This window comes from Sceloporus occidentalis, unplaced genomic scaffold, assembly GCF_023333645.1.
Source record: "Sceloporus occidentalis isolate IW3139 unplaced genomic scaffold, rSceOcc1.0.p SCAF_79, whole genome shotgun sequence".
In the NCBI taxonomy this organism is placed as follows: domain Eukaryota; kingdom Metazoa; phylum Chordata; class Lepidosauria; order Squamata; family Phrynosomatidae; genus Sceloporus; species Sceloporus occidentalis.
Genome location: NW_028317059.1, coordinates 1,327,602 through 1,351,330, shown reverse-complemented (window position 1 = coordinate 1,351,330; position 23,729 = coordinate 1,327,602). Strand labels below are relative to the sequence as shown.

The 23,729-nt window shown below is 40.2% G+C and overlaps 1 protein-coding gene across 1 annotated transcript; it reads left to right on the top strand.

Annotated features, from left to right (window-relative positions):
* The first annotated feature begins 6,788 nt into the window (after positions 1-6,788).
* On the top strand, positions 6,789-22,023 carry LOC149285374 (ubiquitin carboxyl-terminal hydrolase 4-like). Its single transcript, XM_089495331.1, has 23 exons — positions 6,789-6,807; positions 6,886-6,955; positions 8,910-9,037; positions 10,714-10,844; positions 10,948-11,074; positions 11,327-11,472; positions 11,585-11,643; positions 11,957-12,121; positions 12,340-12,454; positions 12,634-12,807; positions 13,647-13,805; positions 13,951-14,175; positions 14,636-14,719; positions 15,024-15,118; positions 15,378-15,566; positions 15,781-15,869; positions 16,930-17,172; positions 17,659-17,729; positions 19,177-19,292; positions 20,141-20,290; positions 20,870-20,973; positions 21,153-21,241; positions 21,874-22,023. The coding sequence occupies exons 1-23, from the start codon at positions 6,789-6,791 to the stop codon at positions 22,021-22,023; spliced, it is 2,898 nt and encodes a 965-aa protein (XP_089351457.1).
* The last annotated feature ends 1,706 nt before the right edge of the window (positions 22,024-23,729 follow it).

The window sequence follows — 23,729 nt, the reverse complement described above, 5'->3', positions numbered from 1 at the left end:
CCCATTTTCTAAGTTGACGTGTTGGTATTGCCGTGCGGGGCATAGGAGCAGCATCTGCTCTTCCATTAAATTGCATCACATTTGGAGAATATATTAAAAAGGCAGTTTTGCATAAAACGCAGCACTTATTTAGATTTGAGTCCATAAAGTAAAAATATAGTGTAAAAAAAAAAAAAGTCTCACAAAAGCTGCCATAGGTAAGTCGATGATAGTTGATCAAATAAGAATGTTTAATTCCAGTTTATAAACTTGGGTACTAAGGAACTACTTGTACACATAGTGTTAGTCTAAAATGCTACTGAACGCTAATATGCGTACTTCGACAATATTTACATTAGAATAGTGTATAAACCTATAATGACACCACCTGTCAGTGTGTATTGTATCATGTGTGACGTAATAGTAATCACACAGATAATAATTTGCATTTTTGGGGCTCAAAAAGGTACATACGATATATATTTTTGGGAATCAATTTGATTGTGGTAATATGGTTTCAACAATGCCTGCCTTTTTCATGGATAACATCAAGGCCATTCACACTGAATGTGAAATCAGAAAGAGACAGAAGCCAGTCTAATAATAGCAAATAGTAGATAAGAAAGCAATCACAAACATGCATTAGATAAGGGCGCAGACGCGCAGCTACGCCAAGCTCTTTCCTTATATGCACAATAATGCGATAGCTGCCATGCGGTGTGCAATTGGATTTTTTATTGTTCCTCTCTCTATCACAGCATCTCATCTTTCCCTCTACCTGCCTCTCAGCTAAGTCAAATGCCTGGGTACTTTTAAAATTAGCCAAAAGTTAAATGGTTTTAGTAACGGTGGATATGAAAGCCATTACTTAATGTGAATCTCAGTTAAGTTGCTTGCATTCAAATGAGGATTTTTGTGATATACCAGCAGGGCTGGCCCGAGGGACAGGGAAAGAGTGTGTGTTAGTGGAGGGGGCTAGGGGACACCAAGCTTTACATCCCCCATCCCCCATACCAGCCCTCCCCTGGACATACTTTCAGATGCTCAGCTATTAAAGTAAATTAATAGTGAGGTCACAGCACTGTTCCTTTAACCAATGTCTCTTAATACCCTCAGTCTCTTCATGCTCTACAGGGTGTTTCTGCGTAATCTTTTGGCTATTCTTGGGCTCTTAGTGTTAAAGAGTACCCCTGCTTTTATGTTACAAGTCCCTGCCTTGAAAAAAAATTGTTAGGGATGCATGTTAGTGTCAGAGGTACACTAATGTTGGGGGCTCTTTAGGAGGCTGGGCCCCAAAACAGTTGTACTGGCTTGTAAGTGGATAGAAGAGTATACAGTTATAAAACACTATAGGAAAACTACCATGCACGTATGTACCCTCTTCCCCAAATTATTAATCATTCTCTATAGGCTATCTGCACGTAATCCTAACCAGCCATTCCCAAAGATATGGATAATTCTTACACCGATCAGCAATAACATTATGACCACCTGCCTAATGTTGTGTAGGTCCCCTTTTTGCCGCCAAAACAGCCCTGATCCATTAAGATATGGACTCCATTAGATCTCTGAAGGTGTGTTGTGGTATCCAGCACCAAGACGTTAGCAGCAAATCCTTTAAGTGTTGTAAGATGCAAGGTGGGGCCTCCATAGATGCATCTTGGTACCATGTGTTCTCCGGGTAAGCGAGGCACATGCACCTATCCACATGATGTAAAAGAAAATGTGAATTATCAGACCAGGCCACCTGCTTCCATTGCTCTGTGGTCCTTGGCCATGCAGCCCCATATGCAATAAACTGTGATGCACTGTGTGTTCTGACATCTTTCTATCTGAACCAGCATTAACTTTTTCAAGCAAGTTGAGCTACAGGTAGCTCGTCCGCATCAGTGAGCTTTGGCCGCCCATGGTTCTGTCACCGGTTCACTTCCATCCTTGGACCACTATTAATAGGTACTGGCCACTGCAGACCACGAACACACAAGAGCTGCAGTTTTGGAGATGCTCTGAGCCATCACAAGGAGTTTACCCTAAAAACAATATATTCTAATAATGTAACTCACTACATATGTCTAACAACTAGTGTATATGCCTATATCATCAGTACTTCAAAACAATATCTAGGTTTAGTTAACCCCTTCAATCCCAGGGGTTTTTGGTACCTCAAAGCCCGGAGCAATTTTGCCATTTTTGCGGTATGTCGGTTTAGCGATTATTCTCCTTTCCTGTGAATAGTGTACCCATGTAATCTATATATTGTTTTTTAAGGAGAGATAAAGCTTTCTTTTGATACCATAGTTGGATGATTAGCTGAAAATTTAGAATGAGAAATTTAGTAAAAACTAGCGAAGATTAGAAAAAAAAACTAATTTTCTTTACATTTTCCCTCTGAATCCTCACAAAATTAGGTAAAGTTATGGAAAATCCCCTCCAACTTTATCAATTCAGGTGTCCTGATTTCAGAAATACCTAATTTATATAAATTTTCCAGACTTTCCCAGCACCAGGGAGCCATACTATAAGGTGTACAATTTTGTATAATTTTTATGCCTATGGCTTAACGGGTTTGGGGGTTGTGAACGGGGGCAGGAGGGTTATACTGGCTAGATGTTATGCTAGGGCAATGGGAAGTAAGGATTTTTAATAATTTTTTTATTATCTTTTTTTATATATTTTATATTTTAATTTTTTTTTTTATTTTTTATATTTTTTTTTTTACACAGAAATGGTTAGAGGTCCTCCTAGGGACCTCCTGAACATGCCAGTGATGTCACAATGACATCACAGCTCACTTTATAATTTTTTTTAGTATTATTTATATTATTATTTTAATTTTTTTTTTAATATTCTTTTTTAAATGAATTAACTTTTTTTTTTTTTTTCAGCTTTTCTGTTTCAGGACGGGAGGGGGAGTGAGAAACCATGCACCGCGATCCCCCTGCACCGATCACACTGTGATCTCTATGAAAGAAAGATTAAAAGTAAGAGAACGTGAACATGTGAGAGTATGAGAATGGGAGAAAGCATGAGTAAGATTGGGATTGTTAGACAGTATAAGAGTAAGAGTGAAAGAGCATGAGAGTAAGAGCAAAAGTGAAAAAGCAAGGAAATGCAAGCAAAAATGATGATGGGAGTTATGCTGTACCACCAATGTCAAGCTCAGTATATTATATATATATGTATAAATATTGATGTGATTTATGGCGTACCACCATCAATGTCTAGCTCAGTATATAGTAATGGGAATCATCTTGTTTCAATGCCTGTCAAAATAGGTTATGGAAATAATGAGGTAAGTAACCAAACCATGTACAGTGGGTAATTACACTTTCTTTTGTATGATATTTAGTCATCTCTTGAAACCTAGTATATTAAGCATTCAGGAAAATTACATTTATAAAGACATAGAATCCGCGTGTTTGTCTTTATTGTGTGCACATGACCTGCTGTAAGGTTGATCATTGGCATTGGTGTGGTATCTGGTTCCATTCCCTCGCGTTTTTTGGTTGCACTTTTAGTTTAAGGAAGGCATCGGTGAAAACCGAAAGCAACAGGAATGTGTTTGATCTGTTTAACTACATCTCCTGTAGTAATAAAAGTGTCCGCGTTTGTACCCTGTGAAAATGCAGGGACCGGTTAGGTTCACTTCCATATACAACCGACTTATTCTCTCTTGAACAACTTTACAACGGAACATACATTCATCATTTTTTTCTAGAATTACTTCTATATTTTATCATAACTTCCTCTCCTGCCATGCATTTTGCTGTGCTTTTTGTCTAATACGCCTGTGTGCACTTCTGTTCCTGTGCTATTTCCGTTGATTGGCCATGATTTCTGTTGTTAGTTGCACAAACAGAAGCTTTCGTTTCCTCCTATATAACTTCTGCCTATTATGACATGAAATGACAAAACAATGCTGATATCCTTCTAAAATCAAGGGGGTGTGGCTTCCCCAATTACCTAATATGGTTGTTACAGACAAATGTATATACAATGAAAAGATTAATTTGGTCCATTTTTAGAACAGGCAATTTTGTGATATGCAAACTTTAAAAAACAATAGATACAGCTGTGAATTCATTTTCCAGTACAATATTAATGATAAAATCAATACAATAATACATTGCAGGCAATTTATGAATGAGTTTCAGGGGCAAAAACACAGGTAAAATAGAATCACAGTTTATTCTATCTCACAATGCCAATGTACAACCGGATTAGCAGCAACATTTTCTGGAATGTGGCAATCATCCAATAACTATATTTTGTGAACAAAAAAGGCACACGATCACACCATAAAAACTGTTTTATTGTGGGATTTGGATATCATTATGCCTCATGCAAGATTTCAGGCATTGTTTATATGTTTCACTTACAGTACCTTTATCAAAAATCCTCAGTATTATACTGGAGAATAATCACAACTAGCATAGTAGGGATGTATGTGTTGCAATCGAAACAAGTTCTTTAAGTTCACTGGTCTCAAAAAATAAGACAATTCTTAAAATCATTGACAACATTTACAATATTGTCTTAACGGCAAAACATATTTCGAACATATTTCATGAGAACAGCTACTGTTGATCAATTTGCCTCAGGTCAAAACACAGTGAAAGATAATCAGTCCCAAAACAGAACCTACTTCTGTATAATACACTAAAAAGATGCCGTTTCTGCACAAAGCAACATTACCGGTGCCCATGACCGAAACTGAATAGGCCTCCCCAAACAGTAGTATTTAAAAAGAAAATAAGGATTTGTGGTGGTTCTTCTGCCCGATTCCATTGTGGACGCAGTTTCTCCACCACTGCCATCTGGGACTTTTATGAACTTGACTTCACTGAGCAGTAAATAAACAGAGACAATAATGCTCACAGCTAAATACAACATCTTAATTGCTTACTACAACAAAATACAAAACATTTAAGGGCAATATCTGTAAGTATAGAGGTTTCAGAGAATCTAGACCCAAGCCGATGCCCTCACAGAGTTGAGCAGATGCAGAGTTTCCCGTTATGTTTTCCTTTTTGTGTACTTGAAATACAGGTTGTCTTTTTTCACATTGTCTGGATATTAAATATGGCGCCGGCCTCCTGTTTAAAAGAAGGAAGCAATCAATGATAAAACAGAGAGCAGAGAGTGGTCACAAGCGCCAAGGAGAGAGACTTTGGCTCTCACAAGATGGTAGTTTCCATTAAAAAATAAACAATAAAGACAGTCTCTCCAGAACCTCCTAAGAACTCTGAGCTCCCATGCAAGTCAATGGAGCCCAGCACTCTTCACAAAAATCCTTGCATGGAAAAAGTTAAAATACTGGCATCTGAAATACCCATGGGGTTTCTAGTTTTAAAAAAAATGTATGATTTGTTGGGGTAAATCGAATTGGCAGACTCCAAAATACTCCAGCCTACCCTGACACCAGACTCCAAAATACTCCAACCTACCCAGATCCCAACACTGGACTCCAAAATACTCCAACCTACCCAGATCCCAACGCTGGACTCCAAAATACTCCAACCTACCCAGATCCCAACACTGGACTCCAAAATACTCCAACCTACCCAGATCCCAACGCTGGACTCCAAAATACTCCAACCTACCCCGATCCCAACGCTGGACTCAAAAGTACTCCAGCCTACCCCGATCCCAACCTCAGACTCCAAAATACTCCAGCCTACCCACGACTCCAAAATACTCCAGCCTACCCTGACACCAGACTCCAAAATACACCAACCTACCCAGATCCCAACACTGGACTCCAACAAACCCAGATCCCAATGCTGGACTCCAAAATACTCCAACCTACCCAGATCCCAACGCTGGACTCCAAAATACTCCAACCTACCCAGAACCCAACACTGGACTCCAAAGTACTCCAGCCTACCCCGATCCCAACCTCAGACTCCAAAATACTCCAGCCTACCCACGACTCCAAAATACTCCAGCCTACCCTGACACCAGACTCCAACCTACCTAGATCCCAACGCTGGACTCCAAAATACTCCAACCTACCCAGATACCAACCTCAGACTCCAAAATACTCCAGCCTACCCAGATACCAACGACTCCAAAATACATACTTGCCAACACCCTGTCCCCACTATGTGGCGGTATTACATAGTAGTGCAATGACATCAAACTCAACTTCCAAAGCCTGCTGTACCTTACCAAGTTGGGAAACTGACATGTCCGTCTTTAAAAATAATGGTGCCCCAGGAAACCTTCCCACAGACGACCTCCAAGCTGTTTTCACCATATTGAAAATTCATGCCCAGCAATGTCAGGTGGTGCTAAGACCCCAACATTTTTGATACCTCTGTTTAGAGGGCCCAGAGATGATTGATTAATGATGATTAATGCACCAAGCTGCAGGGCGGGTTGCATAATGGGACCCAACCTACTCATGCATTGGGATACCATAACATAACGTATAACACTACCCAAAAGCAGCTTATAGAAAAAGATACTATGATAATATGGTAAATGGTATAAATACCAGAGGGGTTTATTTGTGTTAGGGCTGTGCTTGGAGATAGGGCTGTGAACTGAACAAAAACGTCGTCCAAATCTAACCGAAAGTAACTGAGCATCCACCTCCCGGGACCAAGCCGTACAACGGATCTATCGTACAACTGGATTCACCAGCACGCGCCTGCGCACTCTCGCCTGACTCAACCACCCCCGCCTCTCTCTTTGGCCTCGCGCTTCCGAGGTTCCGTTTGGTGCGCGAGCACGCCTGCTCAGTGTAGCAGGGGGAGCCAGTGCTTAGGACGTGCGCGCTCCCGAACGATAGTCGGAGCGCAGCTATGGCGGAGGGGGGAGGAGGTGAACCGGGCCCGGCACTCTCCCAACAAGCCGCTTGCACGCCGTCCCTTGGAGGGGAACACGAGTCTTCTTGCAGTCCGGACCCCGAGACTCAGAAGTCCGAACTGGGGGAGCTGCTTAAAACGCAACTGAAGAAGGGAGATGAGTGGTGAGGAGAGGGCCGGGGAAAAGGGTGACGGTGAACAGGGAAGTGAGGGAGGCTCCGGGGACCGACAACTGTCAGGTGGGGAGTGGCGGGGCCGCCCTGAGCGCGTAGGCCTCGACCTGGGAGTGCTGTGTCATGGGGCCTGGCTGAAGCCCAGTTCTGGGAAGCCAGGCCATAAGCCGGCACCACGAGGGGGACGCACTCTGCCAAGCTCTGCGCACTGACCTCCTGAGCTCTGGCGGTAGTGACCTGCTCGCTGTGGCTCTTCTGGAAAGGCTCAGATAGCGGTCGGCTTCCCTGAAATAAGACGACCTCCTGTTATCGGGGTCTGTTCGGTTCCCCCAGTGCTGGGTTTCTCTAATAGTGTTATCACATGTCTATATAGCGCTCTCCGATAGGCTCACACAGGACAAACTTGTGTCACGGGTAACGTGCCCCCTCCCGCTGGTATCGGGAGCTGCATTGCTGGGTTTATATGTTTCGTTACATTTATGCGGGTTGGGGGCAGGCAGACCGTCCCCGTGTTTTATATATTTGCCGGCTGGGTTTCTGCATCCTAACACGGGACCCTAGCATTCAGCGCGCTCGGTGTGATATCAGTGTACCCGTCCCTCTGTCTACAGGGATGGCCTCAGCCATGCTGGGGATCCGTTATTGTGCCATAGAGACTAAGCTGTGTTCCGGTGTAACTCAGACCGAAACCCTGACTTCAGAGCATGTAAGAGGCGGGGAGGGGGGTTTGTAACAGATCGATCACATATATGTATGAGGCAGACTTACACATGCATTGCATAATAAAGGCTGATGACAGACAGACATAAAGCTCATCTATTCTGTCCATTTCTCCTGATGTAAAGACTCTGCATAGATATTTAATTTCTGTTAACGTGTTACCCCCCCCCCCCACATGTCTGCTGCTAGATGTTTTTCTATGCAAGATGCTGAGTGGCAACCGAAGACCCGCAACTTTTCCCGTGATGTCCCTTTAGCCTGTTTAGAAGGCTAATGTACCGTTGACAGAAAGCAATCTCTGTGTATATATATAAATGAGTAACATTTCTAAGCCACCCATTTAATGGAGCGATATGGATAGGTGAAGCTCAGCTTCCTTTGCTTATCCTTGGAGTTATTTTTGAGTGGTAGGAATTGATATTTCTGCTTTCTAACGGAAAGATAACTCTCCGGTGCGTCCTTCAAGACACGATATCTTCAGAATACCCTTTGGTGTAAAAGTTCTGAAAACACGCCTGCTGTCTTAGGTTGACTTGGCGGTTTGCCAACAGTGTATACCGTTTGGGTCTAACCTTCTAGTGTGTTTTTATATATAACGGTTTGCCGCTTTGTTGCTAATATCGTGTTTGTTTTACAGCCTTAGTTCAAATTGAAAAAGCTCAGTCTAAATATAAATGACAGCAAACAATATTTGTTGATGAACATCATGTTTGTGTCATTTGCTTCAACGTCATAATGTTTCTACGTGTATTTCACGTTACAAGTACAATGTAAACAAATACATTACAGAATCTGCACAACCAGCCCGACTTCTGTTTTTCTAAAGCTGAAGTACCACTACGGTTTCCAGTTCCTCTTTTTTGCTTCAGCCTATGACTTGATGCTTACGTTGCTGTGTGTTTTCTTACCTTCCACTGCCTTAGTGCAAAAAACAAATTAGTATATCAGTTCTATTACATGAAAAAAAAGCCATTTCTATGTTTTATTATAATGAACAACAAAAAAGTATTCAGCTACTGATATATTTAAAGCTATAGACTGTAATTAAGTAAATGAAGCTCAGCTTCTTGGAAAATAAATTGTTACGGCTTTTTACCGTATTTCCCTTATATTTATGCTTTATAATGGAAAGATTTTTTTGGGGGCGCATGTAAAGATTGCCTGCCCTGAACAGCAAAGGGGGATTATGTTATGTTTTCTCACAAGCTGTCCTAATGTTTTCTAGGTATCTCATTGACAGTCGATGGTTTAAGCAATGGAAGAAGTATGTTGGATTCGACTCTTGGGACATGTACAATGTGGGAGAGAGCAATCTATTCCCCGGGCCTATTGATAATTCTGGCCTTTTTGCAGGTATGATAACAGGCATTACACATGAACAGCGGCCGTTTTTAACCCTGGATAAGCTCCTTTATTTTGAGATCAGTATATAATATATACGTTAGAAGCAAGATGTGAACTGTCTCATTGTTCTTCAAAGTCATTTTTCATCATTAACAAAGGATGTTGCTGCAGCATTTTTCCATCGCTTTATGAAATGTGTTGATAGTCTTGCGTTTTTTGGCGTATTATTGCTGTTTACTTTCTCATGTGCTTGTGCTAATTATTAAAATCAATTATTTTGATACACTAAAGGACATGTCTACTTTAGGACACACACATTATTTGTTTTCTCGGAGGGTTGCAACGCAAACAGCACTGATGTTTGCTTCGAAACAGGATATAAAATCATCTTGAGCTTCTATTTTTCATGCGTTGTTTTTTTTTTGCTGTCAGACAACGGTAAATAGGCACCTTCTTATATGATGCAGAGGGTTTGACGTTAATGTATACAATTCTACTAAAGTAATTTCAAATAAACACTTAAAAGGTACTACACACTGTGAGTTCTAAATTGAGCGGTTCCATAATCTCCATAACATTCAACAATTCAGAATGTCAATAATCTTAGTGTAAGGCTTTCCAGAGTCTGTGTGATGAAAATCCAAAGTAACTTACTTGATAAGTTTGTCATTTTCTTTTTGAAATAAGAGAAACTTTTTGTGTCTCTACCTTGTACTCTATGAAAGTTGGTGTCATATCCCAGACCAATACAGTCATCTCAATTTTGTGTTTAAGACCAAATATGAAGTCACTGAATCATTTTTATGTCGTAGCCTGCGCTTTCAAAATTCAAAAGAAAAACAGCCCTGCCCAAGAAGGAGATGTATCACTATTTCACAAACGGGTATTTCTTGTTTGACATGCCATTCCAAAAAAAAAGATGCCATCTTTATTTAGTGCCTGGCATGAAAAATAGTCTATGTAACTATTTAGGAGGCACCTTTTTTTTCCTTCCTCAATCATGTTTTTATTTTTCTGGCACAAGGGTTTTGTCAAGCCTTGCCATACGCTAAAATTCATTTACACACACCGTACAGTAACACACGCTAACATCTAATGCTGGCAAACACTTATGCCCTACCGCAACACGCACATTCTGACATTCTACTGTCATGTGCACGCATGCTAACACTATACACTAATACACACACTCTAACACTATATGCTGACATACGCATGCTATTGCCATACTGTAACCAACACCATAAACGCTAGCATGACACATTTATACACATGCATACACACTAACACTATACATATATACAATTACACACTCTAACTATGGACACATACACACTGAATCTACAGTATACACACACAGACTCTGACACAATACATATATACACATACACACACTGACTGACACTACAGTATACACACTCACATACACTACTCCCCCTCTCACCTTGTGGAGACCAGCCACGCTGCTGCCTATCTTCTGCCATTGATAAGTGACCCTGCGCCTCACCGCGCCCCCGCTGGAAAGCAAAACCTGCCAGATTCATGATGGTATCCCTGCAAAACCTGGGGTCTGTCGAGCCCTGAGGATATTTATTATGATTACATTACCCCTTTATTTTACAGCTGTTAACATCTTACAGATCCACTTAATTTTGTTTACTGTTGTATATTTTGTTCTGTCCTAGATCCTGAGACACAGGTATTAAAGGAACATCTAATTGATGAGCTTGACTATGTGCTGGTACCAACTGAAGCATGGAACAAACTTATGAGCTGGTATGGCAGTGTACAAGGGCAACAGCCTATTGTAAGAAAGGTGCGTGCCCCATGCTGCATAATATAAAATGTCTAGGGTTTCTTTTCCGATTGGGTGGTTTGAATTTGGTGAATTGCTCAAATTCCCTTTTGTATGTTTCTAGGTAGTCGAGCATGGCATGTTTGTGAAGCACTGTAAAGTCGAGGTTTACCTCATTGAACTAAAGCTCTGTGAGGACAGTGACCCAGACAATGTGGTAATCCGGCACTTCAGCAAAGGGGACACCATAGGTGAGCTTCGGAGATGTTATGGGGTGTAATTGGTGGGCTTGCATCATTAGATTGTCACATAATAGCTTCGTTTACACTCTAGAGTTAATTGTGTTAGGTAGTGTGCGTGCCAAGAGAGTAAGAGACCCCAAAGTAGAACAGGGAATCAACAGCTGCTAGGTCCTAATAATAAATCCATTGTTTATTTACTCTAAGCAAAGTAGATAATTTTACTAGAATATATTATGAGATTTTTTTTGTTCTTATTTACAGAAGCCATAGAAAAGGAAATGAGAACTATCTTTAATATCCCTGTTGACAAAGAGACCAGGTTATGGAACAGGTATATGACTAATACATACGAGCAGCTCACCAAACCAGATAACACAGTGCAAGATGCTGGACTTTATCAGGGCCAGGTAAGGATTCCTCAACTGGGTTATGGCGAATGTAGATATTCTCCTTAATACCAATACCCTAATCACTGTGTGCTTAATCATAAAACCTAATTGCTATATTTTTCTGCTGCAGATTTTGGTCATAGAACAGAAGAATGCCGATGGTACTTGGCCCCGGCAACCCCAAACAAAGTAAGGGATATTTCTATGTGTATAATCTATGTTCTGTGGGATTTTCTTCCCCTTGCTATGGTCAAATGAGAAATCACCTTTAAAATGTATGTGTTCCATGGTTGACCCCTGATGCAAGCATCTCATTGCACTTCGTCACTGTAGAATCCACTGCAGTTGCTCAATGTGTTCATGGTTAAAACCCTTAGTCTTAGCTCCTTTTTTCAGTTTGGTTTGACATACATTAGTGTGGGGAAAACCTGGAAATCGGGATTTAAAACATATTCCTTTCTATGGCTTTTTCATCATTCTTGGTATGTATACTTATTTTCAGATCGAGCACGACAACGAGTAGAAATTTTACTACCTCTGGGAAATCATCAGCAAGTAGTGGTTGTGCCTCGTCGTCGTCGTCATCATCATCATCTGCCTCATCATCTTCAACTATCACAAATGGAGAGGCCAACAGCTCCTATGCTCTGAATAGCCTCGGAAAAGGGTAATCTTAACATTAAAGTAAAGCTTTATAGGACCTTTTATGAGGCTGAGGACCTATGATAGTAATTGTCAGTAGTGTTCAGTCTTTTTTAAGAGATTCTGGCCCATTGCATAAATAGCGGTTTTCAGAAACAAGATAAGTAGCTGTGAGGGGCAAGCTACTTCTGTTTTGGGGGTTTCCCACATTAACAAATCTGTGTATGTGTTTCTCCTCTTTAGAGGATATTCTTCATCCTACAATTCTTCCTACAGTTACAGAGAGCCCTTGTCTCAGCCTGGCCTCTGTGGACTCAGCAATCTTGGAAATACCTGCTTCATGAACTCTGCTCTGCAGGTATGCTCGTTCCCAAGCAAATCTCTGTATTGGTAGATTGAGATCATGGAACACATGGCTGCTGCGTTATTGACCTACGTTCCTCCATGTTTATCATGGCTTTCACATTAACTATCCTAAATATATGCACTGTATATGTGTTACATTGATTTGTTTTTTTTTATGTTATTCTCTTGCAGTGTTTGAGTAATGTCCCACCACTGACAGAATTCTTCCTATCAGATGAGTATAAAAAGGAGATTAACAGGGAAAATCCTTTGGGAATGAGAGGAGAGATTGCAATGGCCTATGCAGAATTGATCCGCCAAATCTGGTCAGGAGACTATACGTATGTGGCTCCGCGGATGTTTAAAGTAAGTTAGCGCTTCCGTTTGGCATCGAATGAACTTTTCATAGCATTCCGTGCAAGTTGAGTTGCAACCCCCCCCCCCCAATCAAGATATTTTAAAAGGTTTAAATCCATATGTAATTAAACATATGTATATGTGCTACAAATGTAAAATAAGTGGTTTGCATGCTAGTAATAAGTACAAGGGACAGGGATTGCCACAGAAAGTGGAAATAAATTAAATGTCTGCATTTGAAATGTGTTAAACCCGCTGAGAGGATGAAAATGAATGATCTGCCAATGTTTATAGTGTTTAGAGAGCTCATCAATGTTTTTTTTTTCTCTTTATGTGGATTGGAACTCTGTGCACCAATCATAACCATTTTCACTTTTACAATTGGTACCAATTTTAATTTAAACAAATTATCTTAGACGTCTGGCTGTAAATTTTTCCCCACTCCACGGTAGTCATGAAAGATTTAGTCTGCCCTCTACTGGGTCCATCTAGATTTGACTCCTAAATATAACTGACCCTGGCTCCACAAGTCTAATCAATGAACAGTCTACCAGGAATGTTGCAACCCATATTGAAAATGTTGGCTCCTTTACAACATGTCCCTAAAATGACTGTGCCAACTGGGATGGTTGATGCATCATAATACGCCACAGGTACCCCTTAAACATAACATGGAAAGGCTGTGAATGTCCTAGTTGGAAGGTAGCTATTGTATGGGTGTTTTTTTTGTTTTTTGGGGGGGTTTTTTTTGCACAGTTGTGTTGATTTTTTTGACTGTAATTCAGTTTTTTTTCTGTATACAAGTACCTTAATCTTATACTTTTTTTTTTTTTTTTTTTGGCTTGTAGACACAGGTTGGTAGGTTTGCTCCGCAATTTTCTGGATATCAGCAGCAAGATTCTCAAGAACTTCTAGCATTTCTGTTGGACGGCCTACATGAAGATCTTAACAGAGTCAAAAAGAAGCCATACCTGGAGCTGAAGGATGCCAATGGCAGGCCAGACGCGGTATGGAAACTCCAATAAGTTAAACTATTAGATTTGTGTTTAAAATCTTCAGCGATAGGATCTTTCTACTAAGTTCAGCAACATTTTAAAGCTCTTCTGTAATACTTCCATTTTATAATCCATTATATCTCCTTCATTTCTGCAGGTTGTGGCTGTAGAGGCTTGGGGCAATCATCTGCGGAGAAACAACTCCATCATTGTTGATATTTTCCATGGCCTTTTCAAGTCCACTCTTGTGTGCCCAGAATGCTCTAAAATCTCTGTAACCTTTGATCCCTTCTGCTACCTAACCCTTCCACTGCCCATGAAAAAAGACCGAACTATGGAATTGTTTCTGGTCCGTGCTGACCCCCAGTGCAAACCCACCCAGGTAAACCAGCTATAAGGGGATAGTACAAGAATGTGTTGTTTTTGTTGTTCATTTTTATTACAACTGCAGTAATTTTGTTGAGGAAGGTCGAAGTTCAACAATTGCTTGAGGTACCCGTAGGTGCCACAGATGCAAACAATACTATTCTCTAATGGCATCCACTTTAATGTACATCTGTTATGTGAAGTATTGCTCTGTATTACCAGAACATTGTTTCATGGAGTATATTAACCAGACCACATTAATGCAATACTGCTTTACGATTTTCTACATAGTGTATACACACACACTATAATATGTGGTAAGAAAGATTAGCATGTGTTTGGGAACAAGGTACTGTATTTCTGGAAGTGTTATAGTCTGTCCACATCACATGGGGGAGAAAAGAAAATGAACTATGTTGCACTGTTTCTTGCAATAATGTGTAATAACTGCTTGCCTGGGTTTTGCTTTGTTTCAGTACCGCTTAGTGGTACCCAAGATGGGAGCCGTTTCTGATCTATGTGCAGCATTGTCTAAATTATCGGATGTGCCTGCTGAAAATGTAAGCAACTTCACTGTCCTTTCTGAGTGTCTATAAATATTTTACTAATGTGATCTTTATGATAACTTCATATAACATGAAAAGAGCCTAATAAGTGAAAACATGCATCCAGAAGATACGTTTTAGTGATGCAATTCTTGCTATTTGTTCTTGATTTTCCACAGAAACTTAAGTACATCTTAATCTGTGTCCAGAATGTATTCCGTTTCTATTAGAAGCAAAATAGAAACCTAATATGCACATAGTAACGGTTTATGGTCACATAATCTCTGGAAGGGTATACAGTATTGGTTGTTCTTTACAGATGGTGGTGACAGACGTATATAACCATCGCTTTCATAAAATCTTCCAAATGGATGAAATGCTCAGCCATATTATGGAGAGGGACGATCTCTTTGTGTAAGTAGACAACAATTTATATGTAAATTCAGACTCTGATCATCATCGTTTGCTTGTTATGTTAAGTTGTCAATTCCAAAAAAGGTAAAAAAAAAAGTATCCTAATGGTGGTTATACATACTTTTGGAATAAAAAATGTTTCATATGCCCTAAACGTACTCACTCAGAAATGATTTGGGTTTATTCCTTAAGTTATTGATTTGATGTAGATGTTGTATGTTTTAGTTTTATGCTATTTATGCCTAAACATATTTTCCAGCTATGAAGTGAAATCTACAAGGAGTGACGACTCGGAGTGGCTCACGCTGCCCATCTGCTTCAGAGAGCGGCGTTTCCGTCAGACCACCTCAGCCGGCACCATGTTATTCGGACAACCCCTGCTAGTGTCTGTACCAAGGAACAACCTCACTGCCGAAATATTGTACAATGTCGTGCTGGAAAGAATCCAGTAAGTGAAACCTCAATCAGATTCTTGGCCTCAGATAAAGGAAAACTGTTCCCCGGCGCTGTAATTAATCTCAATATTTACCAATTCTAATTTCATAAACATATTGAAATCACCAATAAATATGCATATAGCACTTTTTTTATTAACACTAAAGAAAGATGATATAAGTTTAAGAAGTACATTTTTAACCCATCATTTCATTTTATTCCTGCAGACGTTATATAAAATCTCCACTTCCAGACGAGTACTCCTGCCTAAATACAGACGGCCGGGCGTGCAATGGCTCAAACGGGATATATGACGGTATGCGTTCCGCATGATATTTAATTCCAATCAGTGCTTCTCAAACACAATTTAGTGTTTTGTTAACCTATAACTGTAGTTTGGGATAGCCGTATTAGTCCAGTGTAACAGAATGTTGCAGAATCTTGTAATACCTTTTTTATTGGACTAACAGTATTTAAAATAATACTGAGAAATGCTTTTGACTTGATAAAGGGAGGACTCCCGAAAGCTCGTCTATTATTTTAAATACTGTTAGTCCAATAAAAAAGGTATTACAAGATTCTGCAACATTCTGGTTTCTTTTGCATTCGTAACCTATAACAAATTAGTTTGGCTGCAGAGATATTTTTGCTTGGGTTGTCTGCGTACTGAATGAGTGCTGTTAAACATTATAACGATGAGCAGGTAAACCAGAAGCTGGCTGACAAATATCCATAATGAATATTTAACTTTCCCAGTGCAGATTTTCTGCAGAAATTCCAGCCATAATTGTTTTATTTTTACAAATATGGTTACACGTAAATATTATGTTTCCCTGGCCAGCATCCTATATGTAATTAAACAGTTTTTGCTATTTTTATATAACATTAGGGTGTAATCCAGGGCAGGCTCTCTAGTGTCAAAAAATTGTAGTGCATCTTAGTGCTAGGTTGCCATGGCAACAAATCGCTTCCTGGTGCCTAGGGTTTGGCAGGGAGCCCCTCCCCGTCGGAGCCATGAGTAGTCGTTGTGTGTTAGAATCTTAATGTGTGTGTGAAAGAAAGTGTTTGTGTATTTATGAATGTTACTTAGTGTGTGTGTTAGCATGTGTCGGCATGTTAGTTTGTGTAGTAACTACTGGCCCCAAATTTGCTGAGCCTTGCCTGTACTAAGACCACTATAAACACTTTTAAAAGATGTTGATTCTAAGAAGTTAAAATTTACATTTTAAGGCAATAGTCTGTGAATTTGATAAAATGACCCCACTATTACTAATCACTTTGTTGGTTATACTAATCTCACAGCCTAGCACAAGACTATGTATTGTAAGCGTGTTGTATTCAGTTTCCCATCACACGCTTGTTCTGTGTTCTTTCAGATGAAGAGATGGATCACCAAGATGAACGGGATGAGAGGGAGGAATCCCCAGAGGAGTCCAATGGGCAATCCGATGATAGTGTAGAGGATGAAAGCTCGGAAGGAGGCTGCAGCCCCTGCAACAAGATGCCAAAGAAAGCCCAGGACTGCCGCAAGAGGCTCTTCACGTTCAGCCTTGTCAACTCTTACGCCACCTCTGATGTGGGATCCATGCCTGCCGAGGGATCCATCTTAAAACTCAACTGTAAGTATTTGGGGTGGCAAACACAATACTTATTTATTATTAAGCCTGTAAGTTTTAACACCTAACTATCTAGTAATATAGCCTAGAATGTGTTTTTATTGGGTGGATTCTGTGCTTGCATGTGTATGTAGGGGTGCTCAAAAAATGTACTAAAATAAGACTTGCTCTTAGAGAAAACCTCTTATAGTTTTTGGGACAGTTTGTCTGCAAACTTAACTCATTTTTAACTAAAACAGAAACATTTTTTTAGCTTGCTGCGCTCACTTATTTATGCTAGTTTTATGACTTTATACTAGTTTGTCGTGACTTCCCAATGACTGTTTCAGAATTGGCAGTTGTATCTTAGCTGAGTGCTTTTGCCTTCACTGTTAAACAATATCTTGATAACGTTGAAACCCAGAATTTTAAAACTTCCATTTCAAGGGGCGCTAAACAGTAAAGCTGATCATCATATATACTGTGTGATGAAATTACATTTTCCCACAGCTTATTCTACCATTGCTATTGACTGGAACACTGAAGCAAAGAAGCTGTTTTATGATGACCAGGAGGCAGAGGTATGTATAACATATATCCTGCACAAGTTTATGTACAATTATAGGTTGAAGATGTGTGTAGTGCCGTTAGATCGCCTTCCCTGGGACCTGGAGGACAGTATCTGTTTACACTTATGCAGAATGTTACAAGGCTACCCACACACTGCATATTTTTTTGCTGTTCTGAATTATATCATTTAGCTTATTGTTCATCCAGGTTTAGTAGCAGCCTTTCCATATGGCTGGTGTTAAGGAGTTTGAGTGGCATGTGACCCGCAATGGCTGTGACATGGCATTTAGCCTCAAAACCCCATAGGTTTATTTCTTCACATAAAGCCAATAATGGGTCTGGTCTTTTGCTTATACCTTTTTATTGACGTGATCCATATTATCAATATTTTAAGAGAATTTTACTGTAGCACTAAGGCAGGGCTTGACAAATTTGTTGTGAATCTAGGCGCCAGCTAAAAAAGTTAGGAGCCAGGATTTTTTTTTAAACTAACAGTTGGTTAGGAGTGATCTGATCATCATCAGCCCACTTACTAAACTCACAGCATTTGACCTGGAAGCGCCCTGGACTTTCAGGTCAGTGCTGTTTGTTTTTTTTTGTTTTTTTTTTTTTTTTTATATATATATATATATATATATATATATATATATATATATATTATTTTTAACACTTTCAATGCTGATGTTCCATTGGAGCACAGCATTGACTGATATTTAGTCCCCACAAGCTTGTGGGGACAAATGTTAACCCCTGCAATGCCACGAATGTGTTATACACAATTGTGGAATTGAAGGGGTTAACGCTGCACTATCGCTCTCATGGAGCCATCAGGCAGCAGGGGGGTGTTGGGGCTGGTCTCCACACTCATGTGGAGACTGAAGAACCCTCTCCCCCTGTCCCTGAAGCTGCCAAGCAATTGCTGGTCTATAGACCAGCCATTGCAGGGGGGAGTCTCTCTGATGACTGCTGTAGGCAGTGTGGGGGGGGGCTCGTTTTTGCTGTTGCTGGCCTGCCTGAGCTTCCAGGCAGACCACCAGCAGCAGAACCCCGTTCAAAACGGGAATTAACCCCTAAAATGCCGCAATCGCGGCATTGAAGGGGTTAATGCTGCCCTGTCGCTCTCATGGAGCGATCAGGCAGCAGGGGGATGTTGTGTCAGGTCCCCACAGTGTGGGGACCCAATCAACACTCAACCCCCTTTCCTGAAGCTGCCTGTGGCAGCTGAAAACACTATTGCAGGTTTTCCTGCAATCGCGGTGTCAGCCTTCAGGATCACTCCGTGGGAGCGATCTCCGGCTCGGGGGCGCGCTCTGAGTGGCTGTGCTGTCTGCCCAGACTCCTGGGCAGACAGCAGCAGCGCCCCCGCGTATGTGAACAACATGTATTCTCCTTGTTATGTACTTTATTCATGTATTAAAATGGTGTGTGGTAGTTCACCTTTGATTTCCATAACTTCAGGCTTTTGACAAACATGAATCAATGCTACAGCCACAGAAGAAAAAGATTACAGTAGCCCTGAGAGATTGTATTCAGCTGTTTACCAAGAAGGAGACACTTGGGGAGCATGATCCCTGGTAAGTAAAGAAATTATATATGTGTGTGTGTGTATGTATATGTGTGTGTGTGTGTGTGTGTGTGTGTGTGTATATATATATATATATATATATATATATATATATATATATATATAATCTCCCTTCATAATTTGCCAGCAGATTGTATTTGCAATGTGAGGCAGGTCTACAATGATTGTGTTTTTTAACCATTTGTTGATCTAAATATTTGCTCGATTATAAGACAAGCTCTGAAAAGATTGTCTTATAATCAGACCTCAAATAGAGGTCTAACTCCAAGACTAAGATCCAGATGCGCACAACCTCCGCTACTGCCGGCTGCTGGGGCTTCTATGACGGAGTGCCGGTATCACATGACCTTCCGGTGCTCCATCATAGAAGCCCCGGCGGACAAGACTAGGGATGCATTGGTGGGGCATGTAGGGGGCTATAAGGCATATCAGGGGCAGAGTGGCATATAGGGGGTATAAGGCGTATCTGGGGGACATAGTGACAAGCCGTGGGGCAGATGTTCATAACGGGGGGGCAGGTTGGCAAATAAAAGGAAATAAAAACAAAAAATGTATTTTTCTCAATCTTAGTTTTTATTAAATGTGAAAAATTTTTTTTACATGTGAATTCATATTTACTAATAAAACCTTTTTCCTATAGAGTTGTCTTATATTCAGTCTTTTTCTTTTTTTTCTAAATTCATATTCAAATTTTGGGGGGGGTCGTCTTATAACCGTGCAAATACGGTATTTATGATCCAGTAAGTCCCAAGGTTCTTAGATGATATTTCTATGCAGAGTGCACATGTTTACACACTTTATTGTAAAATATGTCATTAATACTGTCGCTATTTTCAGGTATTGTCCAAACTGCAGAAAGCATCAGCAGGCCACCAAGAAATTTGACCTATGGTCTTTGCCAAAAATCCTGGTGGTGCATTTAAAGCGCTTTTCTTATAATCGTTACTGGAGGGACAAACTTGATGCTGTGGTTGAATTTCCAATCAGGTAAACTAATTAATTCTGTCCTATGTGCTGATAATTCTCTAACTCATTCAAAGGAGAATGCAGATAAAAGGCATGTTAGTTCTAGCCACCCTTCCTGTACTCATTTACCTGTCTACATAGCAAATTAAGTCTTGCTAACTGTATAATTGATAATTTCCGTAGAGATGTATTATGAGTAGCCTCTTGCACAATGCAGAACGAAGCTAACCGCTGATTCAGCTGCACTTTACAAAACGTATTGAAGGCCTCCGACTTCTCTACTCGCTCAGTTCTTTCATTTGTGCCCGTTGGTGACATAAAAATTATTTTGTCTCCATAAGACTTGGCTTACTCAGCCCCACATATTGGTGCTGCTTTAATATTTCGCTTGCTTAAGTTACTTATTTAATAACAATTTAGCCTAAACAGGCTAGATTATTAAATTCGCCTAACCCCATCCAGCTGCATCATCTGAACATGTTTCAGTTACCCTTCTGCCGAGCAGCTAGGGGTAAAATGGTACATTTAAACTACTTTTAGAATGGTGACTTGTAGAATAATTAACAGTGTAACTCAATCGCATTTTGGTGTATGTTTTAGGAACCTGAATATGTCCGAGTTTGTCTGTGATCTAACAGCGGGTCCCTATTTGTATGACCTTGTTGCTGTTTCAAATCACTATGGAGGAATGGGAGGTGGACATTGTAAGTATCTTTGTATCTCAGACTGTTATTTAATTGCCCGAAACATTAAGTTGTCTTGGTTCTTGGCATCTCTTCTGGTCCTGTTTTGGATGGCGTGTGATAGCATTGTATAAACCTTACCGGTTTTTTTGCCATCTACCTGTGAACCAAACGGCTGGCTTTATTTACCGCCGCTACAGATACAGCATATGCAAAGAATCACGAAAATGGACAGTGGTACTATTTTGATGACAGCAGTGTTTCTCCAGCTTCTGAAGATCAGATTGTGGTAAGCGCCAATATTCATATGGGTTTGTTTTTTTTTTATTTAGGATCTTACCAATTCATATTTAGGATCCAGTGATCCAGCAGTTTTTAGGAGCAAATGTTCTCAACCCCCGGGTGCAGCGCAGCCGATAAACAATAATCCATAATAAGCACAAACTGCCCGGACTTCTAACCGTAGGAGATCAGGTAACTTATTGCGTTCGACAGAACATCATCATCATTTCGGTCTTGATAAAGGTCAGCCATTGGGACCGAAACGATGATGATGTGTCAGACTCAATAAGTTACCCGATTTCCTACGATTAGAAGTCTTGTGAGTGTGTGTATTGTTATATATATTATATATTTTATTTTTTATACTATTGTCTATAAATTAGAGATGTGTGTATGACTAATGTTGATGGGAAGTAACACTCTTGCCTGGGTGTCCCCCACCCACCGAATCCTATTCCTAGCTTTATGTAATCTTGTAAAATTTGAAAAAGCAATATTTTAAACTGTGTAGGTCATATATTTTAGCCCAGTAAATTTCTAGTGCCATAAAATGTTTATGCTATCTGCGCAATGTCATGTTGTGTCTATACACAACGCACAATTTCCACTCTGACCATTTTTTATATGTTTGTTTTGCAGACAAAAGCTGCCTATGTTTTATTCTACCAGCGCCAGGATGATGATCACTTTAAAACCTCGTTGCCTATAGCTTCAGTTAGTACAGCTGCAACGGAGGAAGATGGGGATGGACAGGGGAAACACGAGCTTGACTCTATGGACACCAATTAGGGATTTTCACCTTTACCATGTGCAGTTGTAATGTCCCATCCACGAGACCTGGGACTCCTTATTGAAATCTCCGTCTTTCTGCTCCAAGATGTACATACTACCCTTGAAATCTGAGGAGCAGCCGCTATGAACAACGATAACACTGCTAAGGCAAATAAATTACTGTGGATTTAATATTTCCTGAAGAGAAAGGGGGGGAAATGAATTTATAATACTTATTTCATACAATGTTCTTTGTAGAACAAGCATTTGGTGATTGTGGGTATTAAAGACCTGAATTTGAGAAGGCGAAAAAGACAAATCTGAACTATTGAATATAAAAAGCTATAGGTTACATGGTTTGGTGCTCTGTAAGTGCTCAGAAAGGAATATTTAATTTAACACCCCGGCTTTATCCCCCTCCCAACATTTAATTTGAGCAAAATGAACACCAGCAGCCTTTGAAGAGTATATTTTTTAATACAAAGTACTGTAGCACTGGCTAAGAACTTTATCCCAGCTATTTCTATGGTGCGTGGGAAACTTTTCTCTGCAAGAGAAGAGGGGTGGGATGGGGTATGCTTTTCATCACATAACCCTGTGGAGTACAAGAGTTTGCAAAGGCCCTTAAATAGTAAGGTAAAATGCATTGCTTTGGAAGCAGTTTCTTTTTTCCTCCCCTTTTGTGTGGGTTATATTTATTGCTTTTTTGTTTTGTTTTGAGAGGACAGTGTGTACAGCGCTGCACGGTGTATCAGCGTGAAGATGTGGTTTGCTGATTTGTGTGCTCATATCCTCCATGCATCATACAATCTGTTACTCCAGAAGCTCTGATTGCCAGTGATGTATTGCTGGGTACCAGTACATTGCGAAAGCTACATGTGTTATGAGCTGCTCGGACCGCGAAGGGGCTATTAAATGTCATGTTCGAACACCTTTCTGCTATTATTTAAAGTGGCGCTATGGCTGTATAGCATTGGTTTATGCATTGTGTATGGTCTAAGTGCATGTTTCAGCAAAAGTATGTGTTTTCTTTATTTATTTTTTTAGATTAGTGTTACCCCTAGAAACTATATTTTGTTCTCTGAAACTGTAGTCACTTCACAAGCGCCACAATACGGCAGTATCCTTCTGGTGCCTTTTTTTGAGTTACCTAAATGTCTGAAACATCACATTAGAGCTCTTTAATAATGCCTGATAGCAGTGCAGTTACTATGTCTGACTGTAGCCGGTAAAGGAATCCTGCGTAAACATTGTTTTAGCTGTAAACAAGGCAACATAACATGCAACTGTAATTCTAACTACTTTGTTTAGTTAATCCTTTGGATTCCTTTACTTTGTGCCTTTCCTGGAACCGCTAAATCCTGCTGTACAGCGCTGCAGCGTGCGATTGCACCATACAAAATCAATAAATAATGACAAAGCAGCCGTACAAGCTGTGTTCCAAGGGGCGCACCGTTTACTTGCTCGCTCCCACTCTGTGGCTACTGCTTGTAAAAACAACTCGAGGTAACAGAAATTCTGAAGAAGATCTTTGCCTTTAAGCTAAGACGTGGGGTTGAGAGTTAAGAAAGTGATGAATATTTTACTGTAATGGCTTATATTGTCTCCTCTCATTCTTGTACTTTACCTACACACAGTTTCTAGTTGTCGCAAGCTTTAAAGAAAATGCATACAAAGAATCTGAAAACAAGTTGGCCATAAAACATTACAACAATCGACATACT

Bases quoted from the DNA above. Each gene is read 5' to 3' on its own strand.
- LOC149285374 (XM_089495331.1), top strand. The intron at 12,122-12,339 runs GTAATCTTAACA...TCTCCTCTTTAG, and splicing joins CTGAATAGCCTCGGAAAAGG to AGGATATTCTTCATCCTACA. The intron at 21,242-21,873 runs GTAAGCGCCAAT...TTTGTTTTGCAG, and splicing joins CTTCTGAAGATCAGATTGTG to ACAAAAGCTGCCTATGTTTT.